The sequence below is a fragment of the Vulpes lagopus genome, chromosome 24 (assembly GCF_018345385.1).
Source record: "Vulpes lagopus strain Blue_001 chromosome 24, ASM1834538v1, whole genome shotgun sequence".
NCBI lineage: Eukaryota > Metazoa > Chordata > Mammalia > Carnivora > Canidae > Vulpes > Vulpes lagopus.
Window position 1 is genome coordinate 15432746 of NC_054847.1, and position 23461 is coordinate 15456206.

At 43.3% G+C, this 23461-nt stretch overlaps 1 protein-coding gene across 9 annotated transcripts in view; it reads right to left on the minus strand.

Moving 5' to 3' along the window:
- NCKAP5 (NCK associated protein 5) overlaps positions 1-23461 on the minus strand; it is a 947236-nt gene that overhangs the window by 42285 nt on the left and 881490 nt on the right. For 7 of the 9 annotated variants that reach the window (XM_041739534.1, XM_041739539.1, XM_041739533.1 and 4 more), the window contains 2 exons: positions 14099-14413; positions 11231-11367 (listed from right to left, as the gene is read on the minus strand). In XM_041739534.1, coding sequence (XP_041595468.1) covers positions 11231-11367; positions 14099-14413 — 452 coding nt within the window. Of the gene's footprint in view, positions 1-7440; positions 8367-11230; positions 11368-14098; positions 14414-23461 lie in introns of those variants that run through there. The other 2 variants (XM_041739540.1, XM_041739537.1) reach the window with 2 other exon arrangements.

The following is a 23461-nucleotide window of genomic DNA, read 5'->3' on the forward strand; positions in this document are numbered from 1 at the left end:
TACAATATGTATATGTTTCTAGGTTTTTGGCTGGTTGAGGAGGGGCAGTTGAGATGGGAGAATCTGATAAATGATTCCTTTCTTGATCCTTGAAGTTTGAGAACAGAGCACTCTAAATAATTAAAATATATCCATTTCCTTTCCCTCCTACTTCAAAGGTTTGCACACTGCATTCTTGTTTTGCGCACTATAATAATTACTTCTAGAAGGAGCTACTTCTGAACACTAAGACCCTTCTTTTTCTCTTACCCCTTTTATTCAACAGGGCTTCTTCTATTGACCCCAGCATTTTTAATCTGGAGATTTATGTTAATCTTCTGAGTCTTAACCATTCAGAGGGAAGAGTTCTGGCAAAAGGCCCTTTCCAAATGTCACTATGCACTTTTTAGCCAAAAAAGAAACTCTAAGGTCCCCAAGGAAACCCAGACACCTGTTGTCTATGTTTTTTCTTTATTTTTCATCTAATTGCAATTTACCTAATTCACTAGCACAGTGTGAGGATTAACTGTCCTCCGGTTACTTTCAAGTCTGTAAAGGATTTCCGCCTCCTCAGGGCACATGTTCTCTAAGAGAGACAGAAATGAAATACTAATAAGAGATTTAATGTGTAGCAGCCTCAAATAATCTGTGCTCTGTGTTACCATTTTCGGCAGTCGGTGTCTCCCTAACACGCTCTGACAAAGGCGCTGGGAACAGGATCAACAGCCAAATGTGAAAGTCCCAGACGGAAGCATGAACTTCCTTTTCAAAGCCCCTTGGAGGAAGGGCATCTTAACCACCCAATTAGGTGCTGGGCCGGGCCTGGGGTTCCTGCTGGGCAGGCAGGGGGATTTGGCAGCTGTCATATCTTGGCACAAATATTTGACAGCTTGTCCCTCTCAATGAACATTTCTGATGCCTAAAGAGTAATCTTCTCTTGGCTTCTCAGTATTGTTGACATTTTGTGCGGATAATGCTTTGTTTTGGGGGGCTGCCCTGTGCACCACGGGCTCCATATCCCATATGAGACCACCCACCTCTGAGTATGAAAACTCCAAATGTCTCCAGAGATTGCCACATGTCTCCTGGGTTCACAACCATCCTGTTCGAGAGCCGGTGGCCCACATAATCCTGTGTGAACACTCAAGGTATTATTTGGATTATGGGCAACCTCTACGAAAAAGTCATCCTTAGACACACTCATGGGGCTGTCTCAGAGGACTAGCAAGCAGTCCTCCCTTCTCCCCACCTGCATGAGGCTGAGAGGGCACACAGTTTCCCAAAATGACACGTCCTCCAATTCACTGCTTAAATATTTAGTTTTGGATCCTCTGCCCAGCTTTCTTTCTTTGCCCAGGCAGCCAAAGATGGCTAATTTGCACAGCATTAGGTATTATTTGCTCCCCCTGCATATGCCATGACAACCAGGGATTTGTTTTTTACTTTGAAATCCTACTTTGCAGGCTCGGGTTTAAATGTTTCAGGCTACCCCACATTCAAACTTGAGAGGGTAGCGCTGGGGGTGCCATGGTAATGAGGGGGGGAGAATGTCCATCAAAGAGTGACAAACTCTGGGGGGCATCTCTTCCTTCCAAAATGTCTCATTAGGGTCCCAGACTTCGCCTCCCTCCCCTCTATATCCCGCAGTCCAATTTAATTGAGCGACGGCCTCGCCACGGCACACTGCTCTTTCGACAGGAGGGTAAACTCATTCTGTCCATCATGACATTTGCTTTCTTAAGGGCCTCACAATATGCAGCTTAAATAATTAAATGCAGGTCACATCGCGGCCTCCCTTTTCAAGCCTGTCTGGAGACACGGTGGGTTTTTTTTTTTCTGATGCTTACCTTATGACCACGTGTCTTTCAGAAGCCAGTGGGCTTTTTGTTTGTTTTGTTTCATTATTGTGCGTGACACTTCTCCCCACTGAAACCCCCAAATCTCAGCATAGTGCAAATCCTATCCGAATAGCTTAAAGGGCTGTGGGTTTTCTCATGGTGGACAAAGGGGGACAGAGAGAAACTTGAGACTCTGGTTACCATGAAGGGTCTCAGCAGCCTGCTTGTCATGGTCAGTACTTTTCATTTGTCACCCGAGACAGTTTATTGCTTGGAGATGAATCCCCTGTGTTTTATTGCCTATGTCCATTTACCTTGAGTTGGGATGAGCTTGTCAAAAATAAAGCAAATCTTTAAAATGACCTAATAAGAGTGAAGTTTCAGGAAGGACCAAGGATAACTCTTACCTGGAGTGTCCATTTTAAACAGTAGATTTCTCTGGGGGAACTTGGGAGTGATTATAATGAGTTTGGATTTCGTTTAACCTAATGCTGATTTTGCACATTACAGAGATTTGTCATCTTTAAGTCATATGCCAGATGAATGCTTTAAAATAGATGCAACTTTGTATGAATTTTCTATAAAATAGCAAAATCTGATTGCTCTATTAATAGCCAAAGTCCTTGGCCTTGGGAAGGCCGGGTGGCAGTGTTTTTAAAATTCATCATCTCTGCATAATTAGTTGTGAATCTCTAAATATTCAAGCTGAGGAATTAACCAGGAGCTAGAGCTGTTACCCTTCAGGGTCCCTTTTAATATTGTTCCACAGTCATCATTTCCTTGTGTTTTTCTAATTACTGCAAAACCAATTGTTTTTAACTCAATGGCCCTCGCTCTTTGTAATTTGTTGAATGTAATCACCTTCAAAGGAAGAAAATGTACTTCTGGTTCAGGAAATTGGGGCTTGATTAGGTGAGCATTACCAGGTGGTTGTGGGACCCTGGTTCTGAAGCTATGATTATTTGACCCAATCATTACATTTTGAGGGTATGGGGCTCAAGGAAGGAGGGGGTGCTCTTGAAAGTGAGCTCCGAAGTGTGATCTAGAGACCCCAGGGGGCTTTACTTTGGAGGAAGAGAAGATTTAGGAAAACTAAAAAGAAGTATCAATTCTGCTTCCTTCCTCTGTGAAGCCCACACTATGGCCTTGGGCAATAGAACACAACTGTGTAGGGTACCTGATTATCTCCTCGCTCAGATGGAGCCTCCAGTGTAGGTCTGATTGGAAGCACCCAGGTAGCAGGACTATGTCTTTAACCTGGCCTCAACCCCTGGTGTCCAATGCTGGTGTGGACACTGAGCAAGTGCCGAATAAAGCAAAATGAACTAGTTTAAGGTCAATTCTCTGCTTTCATTCATTGGCCAATCTCACTTATCTACTAACCAGTTCAACTTGGAAATTTTCAAAGAAATATGGCAAGAACAAAGGTTCTTAATCTTCATTTTTCTCTTTCAGATCTCAAGGGTATGACGTATTTTCATCAATGAGAATGACTCTCTGTGATGGTAATTCCTCAACTGGGCAGATTATGAAAATTAGGCCAGGGTACATGCAGCCATCGAAAAAAACCCACAAAAACAAAAGATTTTTATGTGCCTCCACAGCACCCATGAAGAAACATCACTGAAGGGTAAACTTAAAGTCTACATCCTTGAGAAAAATGGGAAAATGGATTCATTGCTTTCTCTAGCACAGCCCTCAGCAGTAGGTGGCCACTCTGGGTCTTTCTTCTTCTGGACAAGGAAAGGTCCAAACATTCCCGCCTCTTTCCTGCAGGCAGGGCTTTGGAGAAGGCATGAGCAAGGGATAGAGGTGGAAGGGGAAGGGGAGAGAGAGCAGGCCAGGGACACAATATTTGTTATGCTCAGCTTGGCAAATCAGAGTGGGCAGCTCTGTGGATCCAAAGCCACAAAATTGCTTCTGAAACCTCACCCACTGGGCCACCTACCCAGCTCCTAAATCCTGCTCCTGCCACTCTGTGCTAACAACCTAGACTTTTCAAACATATTTCAAAGTTAAGCTAAAGAAACTAATCTTGAAAGAAAAGACATGTATTTACTTGAGTGTTTTATGAGCCTGTAGGCAGGGTTTTGGATAGTAGGGTTTTTTTTGGCCATATTCAGTGTGATTCAAAGAAGCAAGTGGGCAGGAGGAACCAGGGAATGTGGGGTCATAGGAGACTGTTTGAAAGGAAGCCCCCCCATTCCCCACCCGGGCATGCTGTGATTAGCAGGGCAAGTGGCTAATGACTGAGCAGTGGCCTGGGGAAGGGGGTGGTGAGGAGGACACAGGGTGAGAGGCAAAGGCTCCTGACTGTGCATTTTCTACAAGCCATGGAGAAACCGACTGCCACTGTCAAGTGCCCTTCTCTACCTGCAGGAAATTTCAAGGACCCAGGAAGAGAGGGTGTGTTGAGAAAGAACAACTATCTTGGAGAACATCCAATAAGGCTTCCAGGTCTGCCAGCAATTCCATTCTGCAGGTTGGGGACCTCTATTATAAAATCATGCTCCCTAAAGAAGCAAGGAGGGTGGGGTCACTTTCACAGGTGCAGGTGATGAAAGCCAGGCCGAATGGTGACTGGCAGCCACACACACAGGACATGTACTCCTTTTCATCTTTTTCTCTGAATCATTTCTATTTCTTTTCAGATCAATTTTACCAGCATTTCAAAAGTTAATGCTGCTGAGTCCACCCTACCTGCCCCTTCCTAGGGTTTGTTGGAAGCCAGCATGCGCCCACAGCCACGCCAGCTGTCTGCACACCTTCTTTCTTCCTGGCAGCATTGTCATCAGCCGCCGGCTCGGTCAGGATGTGCAGATGACTGAGCTCTGGCAACAAGTTCACTATTAAAAGCAGAGGGCAGGTGCCTGGCTAGAGAAAAAGCAGCTTCTGCTGGCAGTGCTGCTTCCAGAGTTACTCTATCTAGCCCTCAGCCTCTTATGCAAAGAAGCACCCTTCGCTCAGAAGCTATGGCAATAGAATGCAAGGAGCCTCTTCTCTCACACAGGGATTAGGTCTGGTTAGAGGGAACAGGATGGACACAGTGAGTATACTGAGAAAAGAACTCAGGCTGAGACCCACTTCCGTTTGCAAAAAGATCAAAAAGAAAAGTTAAAGGAGCAGGTTCACTGTTCACCAGGATCCCTAGCCAGCCCCTAATGTTTATTCCTGATTGCTTTGCACGACACAGTTAAACAAAGCAATGTTAAAATGTGAAGCCTAAAGTACGTTCTTTCATGCTCCCACTTGTTCATTGGCAGAGTTTGGCTTGTTTCCTTTTCCAAGATGTTTTCAAACTGCCTCTGGATGATCCCTCCTCCCCTCTCCCATTGCCTACCCTCCACCCACCCCTGGAAACCCACTGCCAGAGGGAGAGACTGGACCACTGAATATGAAGACAGTATCCTTCTTTTTATTAACAAGCCACATATGGAATCATGGAACTCCCCCTCCATTCCTGACTTCTTTCTCCACCTGTCTCTCCTCCTCCCGTCCTGCTTGCTCCTGCTCCGTCCTTTGCTGGCTCTTTCTTTCTCCCTGACCCCTTGGGAGGATGGAGTCCTCTCTCTATCAATACTCCCTCCCCTCCTGACCTCACGTGGACCCTTTACGTGCTGACACTCAAATTTACATCTCCAGACGTCCACGGCCCACTGCCTAGTCAGTACCTCCACCGGCTCCACGGGCAGCTCACACTGAGCATGTCTGAGATGCCCCCACCGCCCCAGCTCCAACCTCAGCCTTCTCCATTTCAGTCAGCAGAATGCTGAACCTTGACCTCAACCTTGACCTGAACCTTGGAGCTACCCTAGACTCTAGTTCCCTTACCCTCACCCTCTAATCTATCAGTCAATTGTGTTGTCTTTTTACTTAGAACAAGGGGTGGTGGAAAGGGAGGTGGGCGGGGGATGGGGGTGACTGGGTGATGGGCACTGAGAGGGGGCACTTGATGGGATGAACACTGGGTGTTATACTATATGTTGGCAAATTGAACTCCAATAATAATAAAAAAAAAAAAAGATCTGGAATCCGACCATATTCTTACTCCCTGTGTTATATATGCCGCATGCAGCTATGGATATTTAAATCGAACTTAGTTAAGATAAAAAAACTAATAATCAAATAGAGGAAAAAAGGGAATAGACCAAGTGAGAACTCTTAAGAAAACAGTAATGAAAATTAAATTTAAAAGTTTTGTTCCAGGCAGCCCTGGTGGTGTAGCGGTTTAGCACCACCTGCAGCCCGGGGTGTGATCCTGGGGACCCAGGATCGAGTCCCGCATCAGGCTTCCTGCATGGAGCCTGCTTCTCCCTCTGCCTGTGTCTCTGCCTCTCTCTCTCTCTCTCTCTCTCTCTCTCAATAAATAAATAAATAAATAAATCTTAAAAAAAAATAAAAGTTTTATTCCTTGCTGGTACTGGCGACCTTTGAAGTGCTTATGGGCCACATGTGGCTAGTGGCTCTGGTACCGGACAGTGCAGATACAAAGCATTTCCTTCCCTGCAGAGAGCGTTACAGGCCTGTGCTGCTCACTCCTTTCCCCAAGACCACTCTGTTTCAGCCACTTAACATCTCTTGCCCGGATGACTGCAATAACCTCTGGGCTGATCTTGCTCCTATGGTCTTCAAGACACGATAGCCAGAGAGATCCTTTGGGAACATCTTAGGTTATGCCTCTTCTCTGCTCAAAGTCATCCAAAGACTCCCATGCATGTCTATCAGAGGAGGAGCAAAGTCCACGGAATGGCAAGCGAGCCCTTATGAGCTCTAGCTCCTTTTACTTGTCTGGCCTCCTCTGCCCTCCCCCTTCCGAACTGCTCTGGCCACAACCACACTGGCCTCCTGCTGCTCCCGCCTCCAGGCTTCTGCACTGTCTCTTCCCTCTGCTGAGCATGCCCTTCCCCCCTTCCCCCCCCCAGATATCCTCCTGGCTCACTCCCTCTCTTCTTTCCAATCTCAAACAATACCTTCTCAGGCTTGTTTAGACTGCTTTTTAAAATGTTAACCCCCCCCCCACACACACACACACACACACCCGCAGTCCTGGCCTCCTGTACCCTACCTGCTTCACCTTGTCTTTTCCACAGCACTCATCTCTTTCAACAAATGATAGACATTTACTAGTTAATCATAGCTGTTGTTTCCTCTCCAGCAGGGAATTTTGTCTAGTTACTCACTGCTGGAAAGCTGGGTCAGAGGGGGCTCTCAATAAATATGTGTTCAATAAATAAATGGGGTTTTAGAGCTGGAAGGAGCCCTGGAAATCATTCTTGGATGGAGCAGCTGAAGGTCAATAAGGTGAAATTAGTTGCTGTGGACCCACACTAAGTTCAAGGGAAGAGGTGGACAAGGAGCTAGCTTGGTCTTAGGTATCTTTTTAGGGCAGTCCCGTGATGATCACCTCCCCTTCTCCTTTCTTTGCCACCACCAGAAAGGTGCTGACAAACCACAGAGAGCCAAAGGGAACAACCACCTAACTACGGTGCCAGTGGTGTTTGCCACTTTCTTCTTGGTAAGCCAATGTATGATTTCACCATGGGTCCTGCTTCTCTGATGACTTGTAGGAAGTAGGCAACAAGGTGGAAGCTCAGGCTATTCTCACCCCCATATGTCACAGCGCTAAGACTCTTGGAAAACTGGAAACCCACAAGTTTGCTAGGTTTTCCCTAAAGCAATATATCAGTCTTGTTTTTAAAAAAGAAAGCCATGTTTTCATCATGTAATTGCTAAATTAGTATTTGAAAAAAGTCAATTTGAACAAATTGATTCTCCATTGCATCACTGAAATATACCTGACAATCCAGAGTAGATTAGAAGGAAAGTAGACCCCAGGTCCCACTTTGTATTAAGGGTTCATCTTTCCTCCTATCGCTGGAAGGAAATGCTGTCTGAATACACATATTTTAAATGCCTCGAGATGATGGTCTTTCTACTGCCAATTCTGATTCAAAAAGAAAATACAGTGAGTTTGAACTTCATAAACGACCTGTTCATAACGGCCTGGCTCACAGGTGCAGAGCTACACAACACGATATTAGCAAAAAGCCTGGAAGACTCCATCCATGGCTCACTGGACAATTTAACTTGCCAGAGGATGTAATTAAGAACAAAGTTATCTTTCTAGTCATTCCTTCATTACCGAGATAACTCAATTGGAGGCTTTTCGGGAGATGCCAGATTTGGAAATAAAATCCTCACAGACTGCACTGAAATGTCATGAAGATTATACCAGAAAACAAATTGATGTGCACAGACAATCTTCTGTACATACCAGAAAATCAGATCTCAGGAGAGATGTGGGGCTAAGATGTGAAGTCGAGGGTGGGGGTGGAGGCAGAGTACAGTGAAAGGCAAAATCAGCGGCTTCCCGGAGAGAGGGGAGCCCCAGATGTCCAGGTTCTCCCGTAAGTTACCTTGGGTGGTGCTCTTCATTGCTTTCACTAACTTGCCCCTTCCAGCTCCAAAACCATTATTTCCATAGTCCAGGTCACTGTCACTATCACTGCCACCACTGGCAGAGTACGCACACATTCTGGGAACCTTGTCCTAAATGAGCAATACGAGACTGTTAAGATTATTCATGCAAGTCAAAGTGGGGCGGAACAACCCATGAGGAGGGGACGTGGGTTCACAGTTGGCTGTCATTCCACGCACAGAACTCCCTTCTGCTGCCCCCCCACCTTCCCCCCCCCCCCCCCACCACCAAGAGCAACTCTGCTTCCCTGTCGATCTGTCTCAGGCGGAGCTGGCACGGTCTACTCAATTACCGGAGCTGCAGAAACAGGGTTGTGATGATGAAGCCATTGACCACTCTGCCATTGTCCCAGGCACAGGGAAGTCCTCACAGTTACCTGCTCTGCATTTTGCACACTTCTTTATGGGGTCTTCTTTTTCTCAATTGCCTATTATGGGCTGCTGTTCCAAGCCTAATGGCTTATTTGTTTAACTGATCTCATCATTGGCTTTCAAGTATCAGAGGGTACGGAAAAAAAATCAACCTTGAGAACAGAAGAATAAATGCTTGCCTAATGTATAATTTTCTTCTATCCCTGGAAAGTACGGGAGCCTTTAGGAAAGTATGCAGTTTCTAACCCTGTATGATCCTTGAATCGACTGAGAGTTCATGGGGGGAGGGACTCGGTCTCCCCTCTTGCTCACAGGCACACCCAGGCTGACCCTCGAGGTGTCACTGATGTGGTGAAAGGCCCTGTCAAGAATTGCTGAGGTGGTTGATGCTGTATAAATAGTTTCCCCTTTGTGCACAGAATCAGAATACTAGATGTAGGACTGCAATTCTGTGTATAGAATTATAAAAGAATGTCCTTTTGGTTTGCAGGCTGCCCTGTTAGAGCCTACTATTCCCCACCCATCCCGGACAGTTCAGGTACAGATGTATAGGGGATTGGTCTCTAAAGTTTGTTTGGGAGGGTGTCATGGAGTTGGAAATGATAAAAACAGATTTTAGGGTGTAAAGTTCTTCACCTGGAGTCATAAGTTCAAGCAGCTACTCATTCCTTTATTTCTTTATTCATTGACTCATTCATTCCCTCGTTCAACAAATGCTTATTGAGCACCTATTCTGTGCTAAGAGGAGTGCTAGGCTTTGAGGGTACAGAGTTCGGTATGAGGGGTACTGGTAGTCCAGCAAGGATGGTGTCCATGAACGACGACTAGTTTCCTGGCTGTGGTGCTAGAGGAGCCCCATGTCTAGAGTTCCAGCAGGGTCCCTGTAACACTTTCTGGGGTAGGATGAGATGAATTTTTTCATCACTCTGTTCAACAAACACTAATGGAACCAGGCACTGTTCTAGCACTGGGTGCTAGAAATATAAGCTAACTCTTTCTTCCAGCTTTCCCTCCCTGGCAGTCAGCAAAGCAGGGTTCTAAGTTCTGAGCCACAGAACTTAGCTCTGACTCTCAAATCAGAGCAAGATTTCCAGTGGGCAGAGCTGGGGCAGGATGATGAGTGAGAGAACCCTGGAGAGGGCTCTGTGTTGCTGGTGTATGTTGGGTGAAGAGTGTCCTGCCATCACATGTAGCGGGGCAGCTCTCACCTGGCCAGCATCAGTTGTTGTTGTTATTATTTTTACTTTCTTGGATTTGCCTGAACCCCTTTGCCACTGTCACCACCTTTTGTTTTTGAACGATTTCCCCCTCCCACTCTGGGTGTCTTTAGGGTTTCTCAACTTTCCAATTCCCAAAGCAAGCACAGAGTCCTTGGAACAGTGCTTCTCAAAGAATTTTCTGTGGCCCAACAGCATAGCATCACCTGGGAATTCATCAGAAATGTTTGGACCTCAACCCATCAGTACCAAATCAGATAGGGCGCAGGTGGGTGTGTAGCCCTCTGAGTGGATCTGACGCCCACTCAAGTTTGGGAACCACTGCTTTGGAGGAGTCTTAACATTTTTGTTTACACTGAGGCCTGATAGAGTACACTGGTTTACTCTTTTGCCTCTTAGGCTCCTGCCTTATAGAGGCTGCCATTCTGAGTGTCAGACATGGAATTCAGAGGGCTGAGTTCTAGTCCCGACTCCTGAGTATGAACCCTGAATACGGGCCAGCATCTCTCTGGAGTTGTGTTCTCTACTGTAAATTGAGGCTGTGGGCTCAGAGAATCTCATTCCCTACTAACCCATGAACCCATTCTGAGGTGGTAAAGGCTAAAGAAGGTTTGGCCCCACTGGTTGTGGGGAGCCCCAGATGTTGGGCTAATCCAGGTATTTTCTCATCACAGCTGGTAGAAACTCTAGTACAAAGAGCAATGGGGGCAGTTGAACATGGCTCAGGTAACTTGCTGGAAGAGGCAAATAGGAGGAAACACAGGAGGACATACTAACTAACCCCGAGGGATGATAGAAATGTCCCTGAGCCATGAGCAACTTCTTGGGTCCAATAACATGTCAGGAGGCCTATGTGTGCCATCTCAGGGTGGATGAAGATCTCACAGCAAAAACAATAGGGGCTGAAGAGACGCAGGTCTCATTGACACCAGCAAGTCATTTGACTACTCGGGGGTATAATTATACCTTCTGTACCTGTCTCGGAGGCACAAGGCAAAGGTTAAAGGAAGAATAAGATAACGGAAAAGTATCACTAAATCATTCTCAATGTACTCTTATGCCTTGGGAAAGTGAGTGCCTGTTCTGTAACATCTAATCTGGGAGACCATCCATGCCTCAAAAATCTAGGTGCAAGTCTCGGAAACATTTCAATTCCTCCCAAAAACCCAGGGCGTTACTTAATTATGCAGGAAAAAGGGTGAGCCTTGGGCCTTAGTTTTTATTCACTGAGCCAACGACAAATTTGATGCAAAAATTGGATCTGTTGTAAAAGTGTTAAAGGAAGTCATTTTTCACCATCAGGAGCAACAGGTGGAGGGTACCCTCCTCTGTTAGCCTCCCCCTTACCTGGGTTTCAGCCGTGGGGTCTTCACTGACCCACTCTGGAAGCTGCTCACTTGCGATTGTGTTTTCGGCATATTCAAATGACGAGCAGGTCTGAGGCCTTGGCTCTGCTTCATTCTGCTTTTGGGAATTGACTTTTCCTAAGTGAGAAAATGTACATGAAATCACAATCTGCTTTCTTCAACTCTTTACAAGTTAAGGGAGGGAAGTGAGAGAGACATTCAGAAATAATAAAAAAGATCCAAACACAGTTACAGCTGCTTTTCCCAACATCCTGTCCCCTGCAAGTCTGTGCCACCCAAAACATCTGCATTGCGTTGCTATGTGTATCTCTAGAAGGTGTCCATCTCGGAGAGCTGAAGGCAAACTTTTCCACAAAATACTGACAAACTTTTCATGTTAGGAAGGGGTTAATGAGCAAATCCTTTGGGAAACACTGATTACTCCTCAAATAGTGTTAATCATCAGACAACAAACAGGTTTCCTTTTGGGAGCACTTCTCAGAGCCTTCATTGTGCTATTGAAAATTGTCATAACGTCCAAAGAAAGGGTTTGATTTAGAGCCCTAAATAATATGCCCTATTCTGAAGACAGTACTGTAACTTTAGAGAAAAGTCTTTTCCAGAACTTTTTTTCAGGGTTCATATTTAGAGTATAAGTATACTATGAGAATGTTAGGTTGTCTGATTTCAAAAGCAGACCTTTGTCCCACGCTTCTTTTGAACTTGTGGTATTAAAGTAAAAAATCTTAAAAAAAAAAAAAAGAAGAAGAAGAAAAAGCCCTTCCCAAACATATTTGGGCAGGGAACCCTTATTTTCCTAGAATACTCATTAAGGTCACTCCCAATGCACTCAGAATGTATTTTCGGCAACTGCGCTCTTAAAGAATTTGCAGGGCAGTACTCCCAAGCTTTTATGTGTATATGCATCAGTTGAGCTTTTGTTAAATTGCAGCGTCTGAATCAGGAGGTCTAGACTGTGGGTCTGAGATTCTGCATTTCCGGAAAGCTCCCGGGCGATCTTGATGATACTAGCCCATGGATCACACTTTGAGAAGCAAGGGTGTAATTAGCAGGGAATGATTAAAGTTCCCCCATTATCCTTAATAGTAGATTAACCTGCAGAGTGAATTCCTTCCTCATGCCAGAAAGGAGAATCGCTGTTATTACCCTCCATCCTCAGTGATTACCAACAGGACATGCTGTGAGAGCCTCTCAATAGCATTTTGCTTGTGAGCAGAAGCAAAGTCACTATATTTTTATCAGCACTGTGAGACTTGTCCAGTTACTTTTTTTTTTTTTTTTGATTATGGGAATAAGTGAAAAACCAATGGAAATACATGCATTAAATAGGAAGTGACTCCTCTTAAGTGGGAATAACCTCACTTTCCTTTTGCTCCAGCTTGTCCTCCCATTCCCTGATTTTTCAAGTGAGTCACTGATGGCCACAGAGAAAAGAGCAGCCTTGGAAAGGTGGCCCTGCCTCAGGACCACAGTGACGTTATCATTTGGTAGACAGGAAGCTGCAGGGTGGGTGACACAAAAATACCTTGTGATTCTGTTGACCTCATTCTCTACCATATACTACTTTCTTACAACTCTTCATGACAATTTAATTAAGACACAAACCTCCAAAAACCAACGCAGTGAATATTAGCAGCATGATCAGAACAATCTCCTTCCAATCCCCTTCTTATGAAGCAATTCAAGGCTTGTGGTTTCTATTCAATTTGTTATAATGACAGTGTTTAATCATGAAGTCTACGCGGCAGCCCGTCGCTGAATTGAGGTCACACATGTGACTATTCAAGCATGGAGCACATAATCTATAACTAAGATTTCGCCCCTGAATCTCTAGAGGCTGTGTCATTAATTAACAATGCATTTATTTAAAAAATAATATGCATTACAGCCTTTTAAAATGTAGCCTTGGCTTGGAATGAGCAGAAGTTTGTGATGAAACATTCATGGCAGTTCGCATTGTTGTATGAAGAACTCAGCTATGGGAATAGCTCAATCACATATATTCAAAGATATTTAATTAAAAGTCTTCTTTTCTAATTTCTCAAAAGCCAATCGTATAATTTCTACTTGTGGCTGGCTCCTTTCTAAGTCATGAAATCATAAGAGAAAGTCTTTAGAGTTCTTGTTCGTATGCTTAGGCATGTCGTTAGTGCAACATAAGCCACGCAAGCTAAAAATTATTTAGTGTCATCTCACACTGCAATAAATATTTTAAATCTTGAAGGAACAATGAACAAACTTTGACCTTTAGCCTGGTCCTATCTTTAATCATGGAAGCTTGTTTCAATTACTGTGACGAAGGGTGGTGCATCTCACTGAGGAGGCTCATTCCACTCTATTGCAGTTAATGCACAATCCACTGTTGATATATCAAACTAAGTTTTTTATAGTTCAACATATAAATATATTTGAGCAGGATAGGAATATGTCAGAAGACATACATTTCTGGTTAGAGGGCAAACAACATTTCAGCTAAATTTATGTCTCAGGCCTAAACTGGTCTATATTCAGAGTTAGGCTTTAAAAAGATAAAATCCTATGTGTGTGTTGTGTGGCTTTTTTCTTTATCAATTTATATGTCCCTGTACCTGTGCTTATGTGCTTGTTTCCTTTAGGCATGTGTTTACCCCCTACTGTGATACTAAGAATAGATGATGTTTAGCATTTGTCTTTTTACTTTTGTTTGAGGACATATAGGGATTTTCATGTATCCACATTCCCATTGGGTGGAGGTCACTGACTGACCTCCTGGTGGAAACCTTTTCTGCTGCCTGTTTTCCATTTTTGTTAGCAAGTGCATTGTTTTGGTGTGGAAACAGTCTAATTTGGAAGGTCACAGGTGTTTTACCTGAGGAGGCTGGTTTGGGGAGCCGACTTTCCAGAGGCCGCATCCCCCTGGCGGTCATGATGGGGTCAGATGTGGAATGAACAATGGTGTTATCTGCAGAGGCGTGGCTGTCTGCAGAGGAAGGCACTTCTCGTTCAAGGGTCTGAGCCCTGATGGAAGAAGCTGCACAAAGTGCTGGCTGGAGAGACAGGATGGGCTCAGTGTCCTCTGGGGAGTCTGGGTGGCAGATGTATCGCCCTGTGGAGCGATTTCCCGAGTCTGGGAGTGGGAAGGTTCCAATCCCACTGTCCAGTGTCCTCATCAGGCAGTTGGATTCTAGAGAGAATAACAAAGTGAGGATTAGATAGGGCTCACATAAAAGGATAAAAGGATCATGAGCATTTTTATCCAATCTGGAGGAAGGGGGTATCTAGAAGGAAGAAATACTATTAATGGGATAGTACATTTCCAGTGAGTGGCACCAAACAGACATTTAATAGAACACGGAAATATCCCCTTCACATAATATGAGGTAAGACAGCTAGCCATTACTAGCATTAAGAGTCACATGTACATATATCCTGGATGGTTCTCTAGAACTGTCACACAAAAAGAATGGCCATTAGAGACCAAAAGTTATTTTTAGTCACCTTTATTTCGATTGGGAATCATATGACTTCAACCAATTAGGTGAAATTTATTAACCGAAATATGATGAGTAATGAGCACACATAGCACTTTGAAGTGATGTCCTAACAAAGGTAATTGTGCATCTCTTACATGAATTATTATCCGCTTGACAGTTAACTAAGTCTCTGGCCTCTCAATTTAACTGTGAGGGCAAGTAATTCATATGCTACAAGGGTCATCCCAAAAGATACCTTACCCATGGTACTATCACTTTATCATGTGGGCTTCATTTGACCCAACTGCCATTTAAAGTCAATTAATTGAGAGCCACCATCTGTCTTTCACTCTCACTTCATGCAGTGACACAACCCATTAATACTTGTTGGATTTTTTGTCACTCTCAGAGATCTCACTATTCTCTAAAACAAATCGAGTTGATTTCACCACACATGTGTAATATATTCTGCAGTGTCTCATCTTTAAGAAATTTTGTGGGCAGCCCGGGTGGCTCAGTGGGTTAGCGCCGCCTTTAGCCCAGGGCCTGATCCTGGAGATCCAGGATCAAGACCCGTGTCGGGCTCCCTGCGTGGAGCCCGCTTCTCCCTCTGCCTGTGTCTCTGCCGCTCTCTCTCTCTCTCGCTCTCTGTGTCTCTCATTAATAAATAAATAAAATAGTTTTTAAAAAATTTTGTGTACAGACAAAAATACAGTATCTGAAAAAATTATTACTGTAATGGCAGTATGGTTTATTCAAGCCAATGAGACAACTTCCAAGATCTGCTTGTCACTCCAAAAGCTTCCTGTTTATGGGATAGTCTTAGAAGAAAACATCCTTAGTAAAGTTTGTGTCAGCAGCTTGTAGTTCTAACACTCAGCAAGACTTAGTACCGTGTCAGGCATGGTGGCGAATATAACAGAATATGACATAATCTTCGTATCTCAAGGCTCAACAGCTAACATTTCAGTAGTGTTTTATGGAACAACGGCTTATAAAGTGCAAACTGCCAATAACTATTGTATGACCCCTGACACAGGATTCTTAGCCTGTGGAGCTCTCAGGTTCCTTATGGGATTGCTGTGAGGATAAAAATGTTTGCCATCCAATCTCTAGAATTTAGAACAATATCAAGCATTCGGTGGGAGATAGCTGAAAGTTAAATAACAAATAGTGACATATGCAAAATGTTCAGTCTATTTATCAGATTTTAGAGATACTTGGCAGGTGGATAGTTTATCCATAAGTGCCTCTCTTACACAATCTCATTTGATGCTGAGCAATTTATGTCAGAATTCCTGAAACTGTCCCTTCCCTATTCTCTTCCTCAAAAGCTCTGTGCCACCAATGAGTAGTAGAATTCTGGGAATTTCCTAACAGTAAGGTTAAAACAAAGGTGTAGGGCTGTGGACAGTCTTCGCTCTTACAGATTTGGTGCTGGTTTTGGAAGCACTAGGGAGTCAGAGTCCTTATCGAAAAAGAAGCTTCTGTCTTCAATGGGATATTTAGTGGGAAGATGCAGATACCCTCTACCATTTAGCAGCCATGAGATCTAAGAAAGTGGTCAGGAACTGCCTGGGCTCTGATTCATATGGCTATGGCCTGGAGTGGGCCTTTTCTTTTTTAGAATTACAAGGGCTAAATTTTAGCCCTATTCATTTCAAGGTCTCCACCTGGCCAGCTTTACTCTCAACCAGCTTCAAAGATTGTTCATTACCTTCTCCATTCATCTTCTTCTCAATTAAGGGGACCTGATTATTTACAGAGGGGCCTTTTTGAGAAATGAGCAGCTGTTTGCATGGGGAGGCATTGCCAGAAGAGTTTAAAAAGAAAGACCCCCGGCACTGGCATTCAGATTTCAAGGTCTTTTCTTCATTTTAGTCAAGAAATACAAAACCCCTCAGAGTTAGCATGTCCACATGTTGTACTAAGGAGCAATTCTAAGAGTCGAAATTATTTCAGTCTCACACAGGAACAAATGGATCTTCATCAGAACTGACCCAGTGTTTCGGAACAGGAAGCAGACTCATTGGCTTTAACAGCTGAGGTGTGTTAGTCCTCACAGGCCCCAGGCTCCCTCCTGTGATTATTTCCTCCCAGCACCTGCAGGATTGCTTAGCCCTGAACTAAAGAGTGCTCAGCAGGATGAAACATGGGGAGTTCTTTTCCTTTTGTGCACTTGAACCATCAAATTTGGCTGATCATTGTAGCCACTTAGTACTTCACTTCTTTCTTTGCCTCCTGTCTTCAGCTTCTCAATATTATAAGGTTAGGAACTATCATCACCATCTACAAATGAGGAATACTAGTTCAAAAGGGTTAAGTAACTCACCCAAGGCCATGAGCTATAAGGAGCTTGGATTTGAATCCAGTCAAGTATAACTACAAAGACCATGCTTTTAGCCACCAAGCTATCCTCATCCTTCCCAAAAGTACAGACAAATCCGGAAGCAGAGTCTACTCAGTTACTAGCCATTGAGGCAGCCTTGTGAGCAGAAAGCTCCCAGAATGCCTCCCCGCCTCCCCACCCCTGCTCCTAGGTAAAGGCATTCAGCTTGTCCCCTGGAACTGAAGCAGGTACCTGAATTCTAGCTGGCTCTCTTGCTCCCCATCCTGAGGTCTGAGTCTACCTTGATGTTTCCTGTATCTAATGGTTGTTGCCCGCACTCAGGATGCCTGCACATCCTGATCTGCATGGGTTCTGAGGACCATGACTGCGCAGTAACTCTTCCCCTCTGCATTCTTCAATTGCATCCATAGACTTTCAGGCCCAGGTTTTTAAGGCATTAATCTCAATTCTCTGGATTAGGTGATAGGCATTGCCTCCAAGGGCAGTTTTCTGGCTTTGTCTGAGAACTCTCTCCCCTCCAAGTATTTGATGGCTCAGAGAGCATTGAATCCAGTCCTCTCAAATGGAGACTCAAAAAGCAAAATGAGATCCTTGACTGCCATTACCGTGATTTTTCTAGGGGAAGCTCCAGCCGCCAAGGCCCGTGTGCTGGCCTGGACTATAACAGAAGGCCGGAAATAGGGCAAGGAGAGGTCATAGGAAAATTGGTGAAGGCAGGCTAAGTATGGTACCCTTCTGAAAATACCAACATTTTCTGGTTTCTGTCCCCTTAAATGATTTTCCTTTCCCTTCTTTCCTTTTATAATATTGTCATACCAGAATCTAAAGAGGACTTTTGGTATTCCTGAGTTCTCAGATTCTCTGAGAACTGTGTGCTCTGACACTAAACTCATAAACCACCTGCTATTAAAGCCATTTTTTATTTCTAAAAATTACAGATGCCAAATGTAGTGAATTTGAAGAACTCATTTGTAAGTACCTATGAAATGAGGTGTAGACAGTCAGGGACTCAGGCACCATATGCCAAGTTTCACCCTCAAGCAAATTTCTCCAGAATGCATAAACCTTTGGAAATGGAGTTTATATTGAAAATGCTGACACCTTCTTAATGCAGTTTCTTTAAGGTGCTGTAAGTTTCTCACAGTTCATAAAAATAATGTAACCTGAGAAAGTGTTAGATATTGTACTTCTGAAGCCAGCTTTTTTTTTTTTCTCAGAGAATTAGAAGAACTCACAAAGTAATTAAATGGCTGTGATAGGAACAAAGTTCAAAGTGGCAAGCTGACCTTGCATCTCGAATGAGTTGACAGTCTTGATCTCGACAAGTATAAGTTCACATTTGTGGCTGTGAGAACAGCTGCCAACAGGGCCTTGCTAATGAGTTCAAGGATTGGGTCTCTGGATGACCAGCAGGTTTCATTCTTCCAAGGTTACCAATCATGCCTCTGACCCTGGTCAGCCCTTCCACCTACTTCTCATTGTCCCATTTGCCTACTCTCTCTCTCTGTCTCTTTCACTCTCTCAAGGTTAAGTTCTCTTGCTTATTGGCACCAACAAGCCCCAGGAGTTTCATGGGATGACTCACAGTGGTGCTTCCCAGTCCTTTTAATGTCATAGCACACATAGAAAATATGAAGCTCTCTGAGGAAAACCCTGGCTACTTGAGAGCCGAGGGTTCAACATCTCAGCACCCCTGGGATCCGTTCAGGGCATCAGCAGCAGACTGGGAGGGAATCTCTTATGTACAGGTTGGACTCAGATTCTTTTACTCACCCCTCAAATGCATCACCTTGTGGATCTCTGGCAGGCAAGGGGATGGATACATTTTCGGTCTCTTAGCAGCTGATACACACATTTCTAGGCCCTCCTTTCTTGGGGAAAAAGCGCAGAGTGCTTAGATTAGGAGTATTTTCTGGCATTGAAGCTTCAGTAACTTCAGAGGGAAGTTACTGTGCCTAAGAGGGAGACAAACATCCCAGGAGTGGGTGAGCAGCCAAAAAGGGTGAGGTTCTGCATGAGATGATGGCAGAAAAGAAGTTCTGCAGAAACATTTCCATTGGGGATTTGTCAACTCAAGGTGCATGATATAAAAATCCCCACTCATTGCACCAAGAAGCTTTAGCACTTATGCTCCTGGTACCTGGGGTCTCGGTAGGTGGTTTTTCAGTTTCCTCATCTGAAAATTAGGTCATACAGCCTTCATGATGGGGGTGCTTTTAGGACTAGAAACACAAATAGCATCTAATAAATATAGCATGATGTCTGGAATAAGTACACAGTTATCATTCAGAAACTAGCACAGTTCTCTAAACAAGTGTTAGTAGGCTGTAAGCATTCTGAGGCCAGACTGGATTTTATTTATGTCCGTGGTATTCTCATGTAAGTCCATTCCTGATTCTATATTGTCCATTTTCAAGAATATGGTGATTATATGCTGACAGAGCTGATACCAATTACAGGCTGATCAAGTATCTGATATATTTTCTATCACCAGGTTCAGCACAGGGCCTGACATACAGTCAGTTCTCACTGACTGTAATGAAAAGAGCAGGTGGAGAAAAAACATCTCTAATCTTTAGAAAATGCTTCTTGAAATTAAATTGAATATGAAGCTTTCTTTTTGAAACCCCAATGTACTGCCTTTTGTTCTGACTCTAGCAACCAAAGAAAAGAGCTGTCTTCCTTCTTCTCTAGGGCCATTTTTCACATACAGTCAGACTTCATTAATTCAGATAGCCAGAGGAATAAGATCATTCAGAATTATTGAATATTTTAAAGACCAATTTCTTAATACTTCCAAGCCCTTAGAGTAAGGGTCTATGACCAAGATGAAGGACAGCTCCTAGAATGGTGTTTTGGTGTCTTTCTCAGTCTCCCACCTCCTCCCTCCAAAGCATCACTGGCCAGAAATTCTCAGGTCTAGAAGAAGCCAGAGTGGCACCATTGCCTTGGCCCTCATCCTCAGGGATTCTGGATGCCACACTGAGTGTTGGCATCCTCACTTAACACTAGTGTCCACTGTAGCATAAGAACTAAGCTAGGACAGGGTCAAGTTCCTGGGGATCATTTGTTGTGAGTAGATGAGATTATTCAGTAACGTCTTACATGGATTTATGCAAAACAGTGAGTTTCTTTCTTTTAAAACAAATTGTTCCCTCACGTGGATTATTCCAAACTTGTTTTATATTATTTCTTTACACAGTACTGTTTATCCTTAAAAATAGCTGCAAAGGGAAAAGTATATTTTCAGCATTGTGTCAGCTGATACAAACTTCCCAGTTGGTGGAATCTGACTGAGGAACGATCTTGAGTGTTTGGAAAATGCCACTAAATCCCCTCCCTGCCCAGCCTTCTCTTCTACAGATTAAAGCGTCTCAAACTTTTTCTCACAGATCCTATCACACAAATCCGTGATCGCCTGGATTTGTAAACCCAAACTCCTGGTAGTAGTAATGTATTTGTCCAAAGAGATCATTGGATAGGATAGGTTTGAGGAAATCTGACTTGAGTTCTAAGTTACCCTGAATATTCAGAAGAAGGAAGTGAAAAGAAAATAGTAGACATCGGAGCTGGAAAGACAAGGTTTGAAGACCCATGTGGCTACCTGCTAGCTATGTGACAACAGGGTTTGAAAACTATTCAGAGTGTGTACAATGACAGCTCATTTGTAATAAGCCTGGCACAAAGTTTCTGACAATGCAGGGGCTTAACATGTTGCCACAAGTGGTCGATAGGGAAAGGTAGGGACCCCTACCATACGCTGTCATGGAACTCAAAGTAAACCGAACTTCCACCTGCATGGTTAGTATTCTATGGCAGCACCTGGTCTATTTTCCTAAACAACTACCATGTGGTGATTTCCTAAGCAATCACCTTTTGGTAACCATTTCTTTGGGGGTTAGCTGATTGTAATCATCAATGAGCAATAGTGAGTACAGGGCAAAGTACTTGGAATTGGTGGCAAGCTGCCTCATGCATAGAAAAGTTGCAGTCCATTCTCTCAAGAAATCCATTTTGGAGTTGGCACCGTGTAAAGCTTTTTAAAAAGCCTAAATGAATGATATTTACCAATGTTCCCTTGCCTCGCAGACTTATTACATTCTTGGGGAACATTTGCAAATTAGTAAGCCATGATTTTCAGTTAGCAGAGGTGCAGCACATCTATCCTATAAAGCTGTACTTGGTCTTGAGCAATGATTTGCCTTCTCTTACAGGTTCAAACAAACTACTTTAGTAACCATGGGCATTTTTTCCTCTTCAACAATAAATTCCAGGAAAAGAGAAAATTTAGAAGTCCAAGTGATTTTTTGCTTTGAGCATTTCTATCACATCTACAAGTTATAGCCAAAAATGCAACGAGGACCCAATACAGCTCACCAGCCAGAAAGGGTGTTTCTATAGGTGCTAATATCCATGCCATAGTACCAATTGGCATGCTTTCTTCTAATGCAAGTGGTCATGTAAAGAAGTCTTTGTATGGCTTCTCTCCAGGTTCCTAAACATCTCTAAGCTACGTGTGGTATTGGCACCAGAAACTTAAACCACAGATGGGAGAACAGATCTCTTTATTTGCACATCCTTCTCTTCATCTGTATGGCTGAAACAAACTAAAAAAAATAAGCCTGTTGCCAAAGCCACATCAATTACATGTAGGTTATTCATTCTAAGTTTACTCCGTGGTTTTTTCAAAGTAGTCAAAAACGACTATATTGGCTATTTATTCACAACTACTGGGTAACTTTGGCTGTGGCATTAAGATGACCTTCTGGAAGAGTAAATTCAATTTGATGGCTTTGGAATGCATGAGAGTACTCAGCCTTTGAATTCCAAGTGGATTTAAGCTTTCTGAGACTTGAAAAGTATATAGAAGAATGTAAATTTGTTTTCCAGTCCCCTGTGCTCTCTTTGATATCAAGGAAGACCTGGATGTTGGGGGTCTGGTGCACTGCTACACAGAGAATGAATATGAGAAAGAAATAGGGAATTAACATGACAAAAAATTAAAGGGAAAAACCAGACCATTAAATTCCTTTGTAAAGATGAAGGACAAGTTATTTAAACCAATACAAAAGATGTGCCACCTTAGGCTGGGTTGGTAGCCAGTGAATAAATATTCTGTGTCTGATAGCAGTGTCACATAAAATATTGTGGTGGGATGTGATTTAAGGATATAAACTGGAAAAGGTGAGATTTGCGTGTCATATGCCCATGTAGACCATGAATTCATAGAAATACTTCTTGAATTTATTTACATATCCAGCTGGTAAAACTCCTGAGGGGGAAAAAAATTCTTTAAGTTTGCTGTAAGATGTGTTCCTTCCTGTCAATAATATTAAAACAACCTCTTCTAAGGTTCTGAGGGTGGCTCTTGGTCTAGAATTTTGGGATTTGTTATACAACTTTCTGAATCCTTCTTTTACAAATGTTAATAATTATCTCTATTCTCTTAACCCTCCAGACTGAACTATCTTGAGATCGTCACATAACTCCTTAATGTCACGCTATGCTACTATGCTTGTCATGTAAAACAATGCACAGACTTGTATGCAATATTTACTGTAATACAGAAGAGTAGTCTAATGTGACCTGTATGGTTTAACAGCAAACACTTGTTCACATTTTTCAGCTGATCTAGGAACTGATTTGGATCCCAGACTCCTACATCCTATTTGGCAAGTTGACACTTTAGGTCAAAGTCCTTGATGATGAGCATACACACAGATCCCTCCCAACTCCCCATAAAGTAATGACTACCCCTTGAGTATTTTCCTCTCCATATGCCAAGTCTTGTCTCCTTTGCTTTGATATTTTTCTAACTTAAAAAACAAGACAAAACACAACATTGTACTCTCATTAGCTAAACTTTCTAGAGTACAATAAAAATGTAGAATCACAATGGTTCCAGCCCTGATCTGTGATCACCACTTTTTAAAAAAATATTTTATTTATTTATTCATGAGTGACACAGAGACAGAGGCAGAGACATAGGCAGAAGGAGAGGCAGGCCCCTCAAGGGGAGCCTGATGCAGGACTTGATCCCAGAACCCTGAGACCACACCCTGAGCCAAAGGTATATCTCAACCACTGAGCCACCCAGGCGTCTCTGTGATCACCATTTTTTTTTTTATGTGAAGAAATCCTCTTGTTTCCTGCTATCTTTGCTCATTCTCTATCCATGACAAAAATAGTCTATTCTCAACATCTTTTCCTCCCAATCTAATTATAATTTAGCTATTTGTTTGTATCTTCTTCTAAGATAATTTGGGTTGGTGCTTATGAAAGGCATGTTAAAGATGTACACAAATGGTGTTGACTAATTCTCCTCTGTTCGCAGACTTAAAACATTTTCAGATTACATTCCCAGATTACTAAGTCATGATTTCCCCTTAGAGAAAGTGCAGCATATCTG